We start from the raw sequence: 12,447 nt of genomic DNA, 5'->3' as shown, positions 1-12,447 counted from the left end.
ACCAGAGCCCATGCTTCCCAAATTGTCTGGTCAGGCCTCTCTCTAGGTTGTCCAATGGTAATTACAATGGAGGCCATACTCATGACACATAGGGTCATCAGACTCCCAGCAGGAGAATGGGCCTATCCCAGGCCTAAATTGAAAAGACTTCCTGCTTTTACAAATTGCAGTAAATCAAGATACCAGTAGGGGTCCACATGTAAAGAAATTAGCTAAACTTGCAATTCAGGCTCTCAACAGGGATCTGTCAGCTGTGTTCCCCTACCATGAAATGTACTTTGACGCAAGCAAAAATATGTTCAGGAAATGTACCTTTTCTAGTTGACTCATATTTCAACACATTATGCCTTCATATTTTCTTCAGAGAAAAGAGCAAATAGTCAGAGACAATTTTAATATGAATTTCTAAAATGTTTAATTGTACATAAACAAACCAACCAAATAGGGATCACAATTGTGGCTCACAAAATGACTGCTTATTGAGTGTGCACTTAGCTTCACGCCTGTGGAGACCGTGTTATCCTTAATCCAAAACATTTAAGACAATAATCGAACTGAAATTATTAAAAAAGCAACTGTTTTGGCCATGTAATAAATTCAGCAATGTCTCACAGCAAAATCACAACATTGTAAAACAAAACAAATATAAAGAAAAGATTTTAATTGAATTCAACTAAAGGCGACTTCACAGAAATGCATTATTTTATCAATTAATATTACAGCTGTAGAGACTAAGGTTTGGTCATGTGGCAACTAAGCTCTACATGGTTGAACTTCTTGAATTTCAATGTCACATTGTGAAATATAATAACTGTGTTCAAGTAGAAAAGGCAAAAACTGTACAAACCAAATGTTAAATAGAAAATCAGTCACTTTGTACCAATAATAATGCTAAAAATATCCAACAGCTTTCTTTTTTAGGATCACATTTAAACTCAGACCTAGCAGCTGACAAATCTGGAAATACAAATCTGTCACATAATGTTAAAATGAAATGAGCCCAGTCAATCCAATTACAATTTGTCATTTTTTTCTGTAGGTCAATTAATTTAAGGAGATTCCATCCAACACATTTTTGTTGAACAATGGGAGATCAATAACCCAGAGAAGTGTTTTTTAACGGTGAAAATAATTAAAGGGTAGTTCTGAGTACAGAACATGTGACAGTTCTATGATGTGGGAAGAGGTTCCATTTCTAAAACCCAACCCTGGTTTGAGAAGAGGGCCCTGACGTTAACCAGCAGGGATGGAGCCATGTTTTAACTACTGCAAAGACAAATGGTTTGTATAGATGTGGACCACTTAAATTATGACAGTAGAAGGGATTCATATTGCCCAAGTAAAGCAAATTGATGAGGTTAATGCACAACGACACACACTTAACTTTTGCCATGTTATCAGACAAAATCATAAGGTCAGATAAAGCATCACTTCACACGCTACAGACAGTGCCAATGCAATACAACTATATTAAAGACAAGGTATGCTAATAAAACCTGTGCTCTCTGGGAGTAAAATACAAAGTTTATCAGGACCTGCATGAAAAGGTAGTGTTTAGCCTTTATTATGAGACAAAAACAAAATCACTGAAAACACTCCCAACCCAACATAATTAATCCCGAAGTGCCTACAAATAAACCTTTAAGGGCACATGCTTTATAACCTGGTTTTAATGCATGAGATCTTTGATTTTGTTGTTTGACCTAGTTTGGGGACTACTTGTACTACAGAAAAATCTAAATAATTCGAACACCTAACTTCACCTCAAATCCCAATATAAAATATGGGTCTCTAAAATTAGTCTAAACACACACATAAAAACCTACGAGGTACAACCCACCACATTAACGTTGAAAAAGAAACCAACCCCTACTTTTTGTTGCCCAGATCTTAACTTCAGTGGGTAACGTGTAAGAGATAAAATGTGACCAACAGCATCGTTTGGCACTAGTTTATTCATCTTTTTTAAATGTATTCTATAAACAAAACGCAATCACATTTTGCTGAGGATTTCAGTGCAGTTACAAAACACATGCATGCTAAATATATATTTAACTGTGAAAAGAAAATCAATTCTGCAAATTGTATTATTCAGACTAAGGATGATTTCCACACAAAAGGAAATTAAAACATTATGTGCCTGTGATGACTTCACACAAAGACAAAAACGGTGATTCAAGTGTATATCGTTGTCACTCAAAAGAAACTCCCAAAAAATTACCATCATGCCAACTAGCCTAGCACAAAATTACAAAGTCATCCCCACTTCAGCAAAATGTGACCAAAGACATCCTAAAAAAAGTGTATAACTTACAAGAGAGAAAACACCCAAACACAGAAGTCGTTTCTATAAATTGATTGGTTGTTTTCAGACACAAAACAAAAATGTAGGTTGGGGGCGCTAGGAAGACTGCTCAAAACATAATGGGAAAAATAAATTAGTTTTACTATCAAGGTAAAATTAAACAAAACGAAACACATTTGGAAAAATTGAGTGGTTATGTCAGTAAGTTCTAGAAAAATAGATTCTCTTTTTTGCTTGTAACAATACTCATGTAGCTTTATACATTGATTTTCTTGGCAGTCTTTCTAGCGCACCCTACTGGCAGCAAAGGACAAGAGAGAAACACAGAACCCCCCCCTGAATAAATGCCAAAAGCTAACATAAAGGTCAAAAAGGTGAACATTTCAAGCATCAGAGAAGTGCAGAGGACAACGAACTGGACGATGAACTTTTGACGTCACATCAACATGCTAGGCAAACGATGAACAAACGGGCACGAAGATATCTAGAATAAAACAAAACAGGGAGACAAACCTAGGTTAAAGCAACAACGGAAAAAGGAGAGGGAAGAAAAAAGAAAATCATGAATGATTATCTTTGCATGGGGAAGGGGGGGGGGTGTCACTACCAGATTCACAATCTAAACACAGAACATTTAATGTGAGACAGAAGAGGTGAAAGGACGGAGGGGGAACACAAGCAACATGCGATCAGAGAATGGAGGTGAGAACTTACAGGACACAACAGCGAGACACCACACTGACTGCCTACTACTTACTGTACAGTCAACATTTGTGACTTAGTATTACGTTTGAGGATTTTTAATACAGTAGTCAAAAATAAAAAAAATAAAAAAATGATCAGTAGTATTCCAATTTCAGAAAATAATCCTCCCAAGGGGTTTAGTGCCGTCTGTCCCAATGTGCTTTTATAATTTCCTTACTGATTGTAAAAATGGCAATTTTTTGATATTCATTGCTTGTAATGAGTCACCTGGGTTATGAGCCAGCAATATTAGATGAAGTGTGCTTTGATAGAATGATCTATGAGAGCTGATTGTCAACTAATCTCAATTGACGTTTCTCTTTTGGTTTTGTGCTTTATCTGTTCATAACTCCATCATATGCAATGCAGCTAACTTACATCCACAGCAAAACAGTGAAGTACAGTATCTGGCAAGGAGGTAACTTTTTAAATAAGAGGCAGTTTGTCAATACAATACAGAAAGGGTAAGTAAAGACAGCGCAAACAAACTTCAGACATTTTACATAACAAATGAGTAAAAAAGTTTAAGCTATAAAACTTTAAGACTACATTAGTCTGTTTCACTTTGTAAACAAAACAGCTTTTCTGTGAGTGTTTGGCATCTTCTCATGTTCTCTACCATAATCTGCTGCTATTCTTAAGGATTTGTCTTGTGTACGCTTACTCAAAATTATGCCTTTCATACAAAACAAATGTATGAGATGTACAGTAAAGTTTACAGTGATGGTTTAGTTCATATACAACAACTATGTGCCCCCATCAGTTGAGAATCAGTCTTTGGACTTATTTTAATGGCAGCAAATACCCTTGACTTAACCATGCTTAAGCCTATTTTCTCAGTTGGTATTGTTATGCACATGGAAATAATAGTTAAATAGGCACACATCTATTCTTAAAATGTAAGGGGACTACTGTTTCGAAATCTTTAGCAGCACTGGCAAATCCTACTCATTGACAGTTCTATACAAAATTTCCACTTGTTGCACATTAACAATAAACACTTGAATAGGGCTACACAGGTCAGTAGTTTAACCCTCACATATTTAAATGTAGTAACCAACGTCACATTAGGATTCTACAAAATACTGTAGAAGATTCTTGAAAAGGATCATCTAAATTCAGATAAATAATATAGGCAATAAATAGTTCCCGACACTCGGGAGAAGTATAAAACCCCTATAAAAATAGAAAAGGCATAATAGTTTTGTAATATACATCTGGACAATTGTTTATTTACCATTTCCATAAAAACACTTCATAAGTTAATGGAAGTCTAAGAAACTGATTACTGTGTTGTAGTGATAAACATTTATTTAACGTCGCCAATCATGAAACGCTAGCGTTTTCAGTCAATAATAAATACACACACTGGAATAAAAATCTGCAGGGAAGCCAGTATTTTGAGTGAGTAGTCTCATCTAACCAGCTCAGAGGTAGAGCAGACTACTTGAACTGAGGATGACGAAGAATTACAAAACATTTTGGTTAACAGAGGATAAATAATAAAATAAATAATATCTACTTTTAACATTATTTTTGCATCAGTAATTAGTAGAGACGATTGGATAAGTTAGGATGAATCTGACAAAATGTTAACTTCGAAAGGGCCCGATGTTGCACTTTTTTGAATATCTTTTCCAGAACACTCACTATTCCTGCAAGCCTAAAATGCCAAGTGATATTCCATTTAGTGTTAGAAATAGGACTGATCTACTTGAACTGACTGCTAAAAACAGAAAGGAAATATATTGAATGTGAATATTCTAAATGGGGCGGAATGCTCGTTTGAAGTTAAAGATCATGGCAGAATAGAGACTGTATAAGTTATTGCCACTATTAAAGTTACTGTTCCTCACTTAAAAGACATGAAGGGCAGCATGAGACAGAAGGCCAAATTTACACATCTGACAGGTGGGGAATAAAATGACTTAAGCCAGATGACACCATAGTGGCTGTGTTCATTAAAACTTAAAGTAGGACCCAATTATACCTCCCATCAGCACAGTATCTGTTAAATGATGCAGGACCCCATATTCTCAGATATTCAATTGAAAAAAGGGGGAAGTATTTCAGATAAACTACACTACATGCCTGAAGCAAGGGTGTGGCATTGTGACATTGTCTTGAGACAAATCAAGAGGTTTGCAAGTTAAATATCTCACAAAACCATCCAAGGCAATAATGCTGACGTCTTACAAATCAATGGATTCAGAGTTGTAAAAAAGTATATTTTGCACCAAAATATGTTGAGGAAAGAAATTCAAGCTTCTTGTTGGTTGTTGAATAAATAAACAAACAAAATTATAAATAATAAGTAAAAGCCTACTGTATGCATTGTATTCCTGGTACAGCATCACAAATAGACTTCAGGCAACTTATACAAAATAAAAAATAAAAAGATAATGGCTCATCTGCTGGAGTGAAGTCAGATCTTGCGTACATGTAGATAATTGATCATTTCAGTTGGCAAACAGCTATTGTTTTCTTGCCATTATCCGGTGCATGGTCTGTCCATCCTCATTTCAAAAAGGCAGTTTTCTGGAAGGCTCCGCATGACACTCAGTGTCCTAATGTACTGTATCAGTTAACGAATGCAACCATGGGGATGGTTTTGATGGGATTAATTTGAAGTGGGGTCAGGGGGCATGGGGCAGGATTAGGTGGTGGTGGGAGCAGGAGTAAAAAATGAAGGGGATATTTTGGCAACTGGCTGTTATTGTGCAACATCATTATGACTTAAAACTTTTACACAGCAAACTAATGACCACCTTAACTTAAAAACAAACTAATTCAAAACAGAATGTAAGTATCCAGTTTCAGTTGAGCAAAATCATATACTTGTTTTTGTTTTCTGCTTGTGTTTGTTAATACAGAGAACAAAAAGGAGTGACCCCAGCAAAGTGATCATCTTGTCATGCGCAAAGGGAGAGGGAAGAATGAGGAGGGTAGGGGTTTGAAGCAGGGTTTTAGTTTCTTATTCACACACTCCACTTACCAGAAAAAAACATTTCCTAACCAAGTCCAATTGAGAGATAAAGTGCTCAGTATGGCTTGCTGTCATTTTTGGATCGCTTCAGTTGCACCTTTAGTCTCTTCATACCAATTTGGAAACCGTTCATCGACTGAATGGCGGCCTGAGATGAGACAGGATTGTCGTAACTCACAAAGCCTGAAAGAGAATCCAGATAAAAGTCATATGCAAGATATAAATCAATCCTTGCCTTCATAATAAGAACACACTATATACACAGCCTTACTAGAGATGTGCTGTTTTCCCCATCCTCCAGCTTACCAAAACACTTGCTGAGGTTGGTCTGCTTGTCAATGAACACCTTAGCGGAAATAACGTTGCCAAAGGGCATGAACATCTGGAGCAGGTCCTGGTCTCCAAACTCCTGGGGGAGGTGGTATATGAACAAGTTGGCTCCCTCAGGGCCTTAAGAGAGCAGGAAATAATTTATTAAAACGTCTGACACAACAAGATGTCAATGGATTCAACTAAGCCAGAGGCAACCATTTTGTTTTTGACAGATTAATAGCATTTCAAAATGTTATCTGAGGAGCCTTTTGATACGTATTTCTGCTCATTTTAAAATGAAATTTTCAACAACTAGTACTGTGAAAACATTTCAGAGTGTTGCAATTAAATCTTACCCGTGCTCCGACTGTCGCTTGCTGTAGCAGCATATTTAAAACAAGACAGAACCCTCAGCAGGTGACAATACATATTTTCACCAATATACCACACTAAGGTCACATCACAAATGATTTAACCTAAACTCTTAATCTCCCTTGCACTAGTACTACATTCAAACATGAATCACAGCGTAGCATGTGATCCCTGTAGAGCAGACATTTGAGTTAACACAAATCTCTCCATCCCCACTCCAACCCTTTTATGCCCCATCTCCATCCCCCTTACTTGCCTTCCTTCTGGCTCCCTGCAGCACTGACACTCTGTTGGGAGAGCAGGCTCTGGTTGTAGAGGCTGGGGAGGGCGGCAGCAGCAGCGTACTGCTGGATCCCGGAGTAGGCCTGGGTAAGGGCTTCCATGGTGCTACCAGTTCCGTTCGACATGCCCCCGCTGCCTAGACCGCCGTTCAGGGCTGCCATCCCTAGACACAGGAGCTCTGTTACAAGATTAGGGCTAGAATACCTTGAATATGTATCATGCACTCTTCACATTTGAGATAATATATTTGTTGTAAATTAATGAATACAAATATGTTTGAGTCTGCTAACCTGCAAGTGAGCCCATGTTGAGGCCGGCTCCAGCCCCTGCGGCCAACGACTGCAGTGCCCCTAAGGAGGCCATGGGGTTCACTGAGTTGTTGTTACAGGAGGTGGGTGACGATCCTGCTGTGGAGATGAGTCAACCCCAAAACAATTAATCACCTAGAGGAAAACTCCACTAGTAGGACTTCAAAGTCTTAATACGCAGACCAGGGAACAGAATGAATGCAGACTAGGGATGGGGAAGGCAACAGGAGGAAAGGTTCATGAGAAACAATCAACAGTGTTTACAGAGGTAAGTCCGTGGAACGAGGTTAAAGACGCATACAGGTGAGGGGGTGAGAGATAAAAAGTGTGACCAACCCTTGTAGGTGTCCCATGATGAGTGTGCCTGCTGTCCAGTACCCGTACCTGAGCTGGTGAGCACGCTGAGGGGACTGCTAGAGGTGGTGAGAGCGCTGCTGCCCGTGGGCGTGGCCTGTGTGGCACTGGCCGCCGCTGCCAGAGCAGCCAGGTTCTGCATGGCATTCAGCCCTGAGACACATGCATAATCGGCACTTAATACGGGCCCTGGAACCTAGATCTCGCTTAGGTCAATATATAGGCTACACAAAGTCGAAACTAGGACCATGCAATCACTGTTTTTGTTTTACAGCATGTGAATCTTAAAGCAGAGAGTTGCAAGTACCTTTCCAACACAATCTGAAAATGGGTGAGATGGGAGGCAAAAGTACAAACTTAGCAGCCCACTCAATCAACACAACAAGAGCACTGGCCAAAACACACAGAAAGCAGATACAACAATGTAGTGATCTATGGGGTAAGTCAGAGAAGAGGGATAATGAGCTAACTTTGGTAAACATTTTGAACCAACTCGGATGAAGTTTCAATACGAAGTTAAAACAGGCTTTGTAAAATATTGAATAATTGTAGCTTGCCCCATGACATACCCCGTGGCTCTGGATAAGAGCGTCTGCTAAATGACGTAAATGTTATCATATTGGAATGAAAAACATTAAATTGCTCCGTTTTTGCCTTGAATTCGATCAGCAGACACTGCTAGAAACCAGATTAAAAAAACACCAATTTGTTTGTTAATGTTTACGTCTGGAGTTTCCTGGTGGCAGCGCGTTTCAGCTCAAAATGTGATTAATATACGAGCAGGATATCAACATGTTCCCTCACCACTGCTTGACACAAACACACCACACTGAAGAGATTACTTCGGAGTTCAGGCATGCAGGGAATGATGCATGCAGCAGTATCAATAATGCACATCTTCACCAGGCACATTACAGATGGAAGTTGGATGAGGAGGAAAATACATTTAGCATGCAGGTGTAAGAATGGAAGGGGGGGGGGGGGGAAGAGAAGTAGGAAATGTCTTTGTTTTTACCTGACATACCAGACATGGGGTGAAGGTTGTTGAGGGTATTCCCAGAGGTGGCAGACTGCTGGAGGAGCTGTAAATAAAGCTAGACATTACACCAAAACAGAGAACAAAGGGTCAGGACTGCATCCAGGACTGTGCTTTCAGGAAATAAATAGCAGAGAGAGAGAGAGAGAAAAAAGGTAAAGTGGGTCAGGAGGACAGATGAAGCGTAAAAGGACAGGAAAGAGTGGAGGTGTAAATGTTGGTGATGAAGAAGGAAAGAATCACAGAAAAGAGTTGAAAAAAAACAGGATGCTGAGAAACACAGTGGGATGAAATGGGAGTTAAGAGGATTTAAATGGAAGGCAAGACAGTGAAGAAAAGGAAGAGGTTGGAAGATTTTCACAGCACACCCATGGAGCAGCACTAACAGCATTGTAGAAAGCTCTGCCCTCTATATTGGAATGGCCACATAATTGGAGGGTCAGAATTAGAGAAGCCAATTGAAAACATATCAGGTCTTTAGATGAGTTGAGACTAGATGGCCATTCAACATAGATAATTGGCAACGATGCAAATATAAATCTAACATCTGTCTAGAAACACAGCAAACCAAATACAAGCAAGGAGGGAGAAGTCTGGATGCAAAAAATGGGTCTTCGTCTAACCTGTCAGATTAAGGAAATGGCCCAAAGACTTACACAAAAGAAATCAGATAATGTGTCTACTCGGTAAGGTCAGGGAGAATACTTACGAGGTAAAACTAACAATGTTCAATGAATGGAAATCATATGTCAAATTAAGTCTAACAAATTGACAACTTCCAGTTGGCACTGTACAGTCAATGCTCTAGAGCAGGGGTGTCAACACATATGGCCTGGCCTGCGAGGTGGTCCAATCCGGCCAGCAGGTGGTTTGTAAAAAATAAAAAAGGAATCAACTGACGTTATTTGCCACATGCTTCATAAACAACAGGTGTAGACTAAAAGTGAAATGCTTACTTACGGGGCCTTCCAACAATGCAGGGATAAAAATAGATAAATAATAGACATAACACAAGGAATAAATACACAATGAGTAACTAGAATTTGTCTACATACACGGTGCACCAGTACAGAGTCGATGTGCAGGGGTACGAGGTAATTGAGGTAGATACAGTTGAAGTCGGAAGTTTACGTACACTTAGGTTGGAGTCATTAAAACTCGTTTTTCAAGCACTCCACAAATGTCTTGTTAACAAACTACAGTTTTGGCAAGTCTGTTAGGACATCTACTTTGTGCATGACAAGTCATTTTTCCAACAATTGTTTACAGACAGATTATTTCACTTATAATGCACTGTATCACAATTCCAGTGGGTCAGAAGTTTACACACACTAAGTTGACTGTGCCTTTAAACATTCCAGAAAATGATGTCATGGCTTTAGAAGCTTCTGATAGGCTAATTGACATCATTGGAGTCAATTGGAGGTGTAACTGTGGATGTATTTCAAGGCCTACCTTCAAACTCAGTGCCTCTTTGCTTGACATCATGGGAAAATCTAAAGAAATCAGCCAAGACCTCAGTAAAATAATTTTAGACCTTCACAAGTCTGGTTCATCCTTGGGAGCAATTTCCAAACACCTGAAGGTACCACGTTCATCTGTACAAACAATAGTATGCAAGTATAAACACCATGGGACCATGCAGCCGTCATACCGCTCAGAAAGGAGTCGTGTTCTGTGTCCTAGAGATGAATGTACTTTGGTGCAAAATGTGCAAATCAATCCCAGAACAACAGCAAAGGACATTGTGAAGATGCTGGCGGAAACAGGTACAAAAGTATCTATATCCACAGTAAAACGAGTCCTATAATCGACATAACCTGAAAGTCCGCTCAGAAAGAAAGAAGCCACTGCTCCAAAACCGCCATAAAAAAGCCAAACTACGGTTTGCAACTGCACATGGGGACAAAGATCGTACTTTTGAGAAATGTCCTCTGGTCTGATGAAACAAAAATAGAACTGTTTGGCCATAATGACCATTGTTGTGTTTGGAGGAAAAAGGGGGAGGCTTGCAAGCTGAAGAACACCATCCCAACCGTGAAGCACGGGGGTGACAGCCTCATGTTGTGGGGGTGCTTTGCTGCAGGTACACTTCACAAAATAGATGGCATCATGAGGATGGAAAATTATGTGGATATATTGAAGCAATATCTCAAGATATCAGTCAGGAAGTTAAAGCGTGGTCGCAAATGGGTCTTCCAATTGGACAATGACCCCAAGCATACTTCCAAAGTTGTGGCAAAATAGCTTAAGTCAACAAAATCAAGGTATTGGAGTGGCCATCACAAAGCCCTGACCTCAATCCTATAGAGAATTTGTGGGCAGAACTGAAAAGCGTGTGCGAGCAAGGAGGCCTACAAACCTGACTCAGTTACACCAGCTCTGCCAGGAGTTATGGGCCAAAACTCACCCAACTTATTGTGGGAAGCTTGTGGAAGGCGACCCAAGTTTAAATTGTTTAAGGCAATGCTACCAAATACTAATTGAGTGTATGTAAACTTCTGACCCACTGGGAGTGTGATGAAAGAAATAAAAGCTGAAATAAATCACTCTATTATTATTCTGACTTTGCACATTCTTAAAATAAAGTGGTGAACCTAACTGACCTAAGACAGGGAATTTTTACTACGATTAAATGTCAGGAATTGTGAAAAACTGATTTGAAAATGTATTTGGCTAAGGTGTATGTAAATTTCCAACTTCAACTGTAAGTACATATAGGTAAGGATAAAGTGACTAGGTAACAGGGTATATAATAAACAGTAGCAGCAGCACATGTGATTCAAAAGAGTTCAGGCAAGAAGGGCCATTGCAGATAGTTAAATATTTAACCAAATATCGTACCCGGACAAACTACTTAGCAGTCTTATGGCTTGGGGGTAGAAGCTGTTCAGGGTCCTGTTGGTTCCAGACTTGCATCGGTACTATCATCAAGGACATCAACCACCCGAGCCACGGCCTGTTCACCCCGCTATCATCCAAAAAGCGAGGTCAGTACAGGTGCATCAAAACTGGGACAGAGAGACTAAAAAACAGCTTCTATCTCAAGGCCATCAGATTGTTAAATAGTCATCACTAGCCGGCTACCACCCGGTTACTCAACCCTGCACCATAGAGGCTGCAGCCCTATATACATAGACATGGAATCACTGGCCACTTCAATAATGGAACACTAGTCACTTTAATAATGTTAACATACTGCTTTCTCATATGTATATACAGAGATGGGCTGTATGTTCCCAACATAAGCATTGATGATTGATCACGCAGAGAGAAGACCACAGAGAAGCAAGATTTAGACATTGCATATAATTTAACAGTTCCATTTCACATCATGCTGTTGATATAAATCATGTATTATAATTTACCGGTTTCTTGCAGTTATTTTTCCCAGGAAAAGGGAGTGCTTTTGGGCAGTAAATCTCAGTAAGCGGGTTTCTGCCATTCAACCCTAATCGATACCGCTTGCCATGCGGTAGCAGAGAGAACAGTCTATGGCTTGGGTGGCTGGAGTCTGACAATTTCTAGGGCCTTCCTCTGACACTGCCTGGTATCAAGGTCCAGGATGGCAGGGAGCTCGGCCGCAGTGATGTACTGGGCCATACGCACTATCCCTGTAGAGCCTTGCAGTCGGATGCCAAGCAGTTGCCATACCAAGCCGTGCTGCAGGCAGTCAAGATGCTCAATGGTGCAGCTGTAGAACTTTTTGAGGATCTGAGGGCCCATGCCGAATCTTTTCAGCCTCCTG

General features: G+C 39.8%; 1 protein-coding gene across 28 annotated transcripts in view; it reads right to left on the bottom strand.

The window, feature by feature from the left end:
• Positions 1-390: 390 nt before the first annotated feature.
• The window catches only part of LOC115167537 (CUGBP Elav-like family member 1), a 55,667-nt gene continuing 43,610 nt past the window's right edge, over positions 391-12,447 (bottom strand). For 5 of the 28 annotated variants that reach the window (XM_029722034.1, XM_029722032.1, XM_029722036.1 and 2 more), the window contains 7 exons: positions 8,679-8,757; positions 7,646-7,816; positions 7,292-7,408; positions 6,976-7,179; positions 6,704-6,724; positions 6,342-6,485; positions 391-6,218 (listed from right to left, as the gene is read on the bottom strand). In XM_029722034.1, the coding sequence (XP_029577894.1) occupies positions 6,091-6,218; positions 6,342-6,485; positions 6,704-6,724; positions 6,976-7,179; positions 7,292-7,408; positions 7,646-7,816; positions 8,679-8,757 (864 nt within the window). In that variant the 3' untranslated portion in view covers positions 391-6,090. The remainder of the gene's footprint in view (positions 6,219-6,341; positions 6,486-6,703; positions 6,725-6,975; positions 7,180-7,291; positions 7,409-7,645; positions 7,817-8,678; positions 8,758-12,447) is intronic. The other 23 variants (XM_029722050.1, XM_029722061.1, XM_029722051.1 and 20 more) reach the window with 21 other exon arrangements.

The sequence above is a fragment of the Salmo trutta genome, chromosome 29 (assembly GCF_901001165.1).
Source record: "Salmo trutta chromosome 29, fSalTru1.1, whole genome shotgun sequence".
Lineage (NCBI taxonomy): Eukaryota > Metazoa > Chordata > Actinopteri > Salmoniformes > Salmonidae > Salmo > Salmo trutta.
Note: the sequence above shows the minus strand (reverse complement) of the source record. Positions and strands in the feature narration are given on the sequence as shown.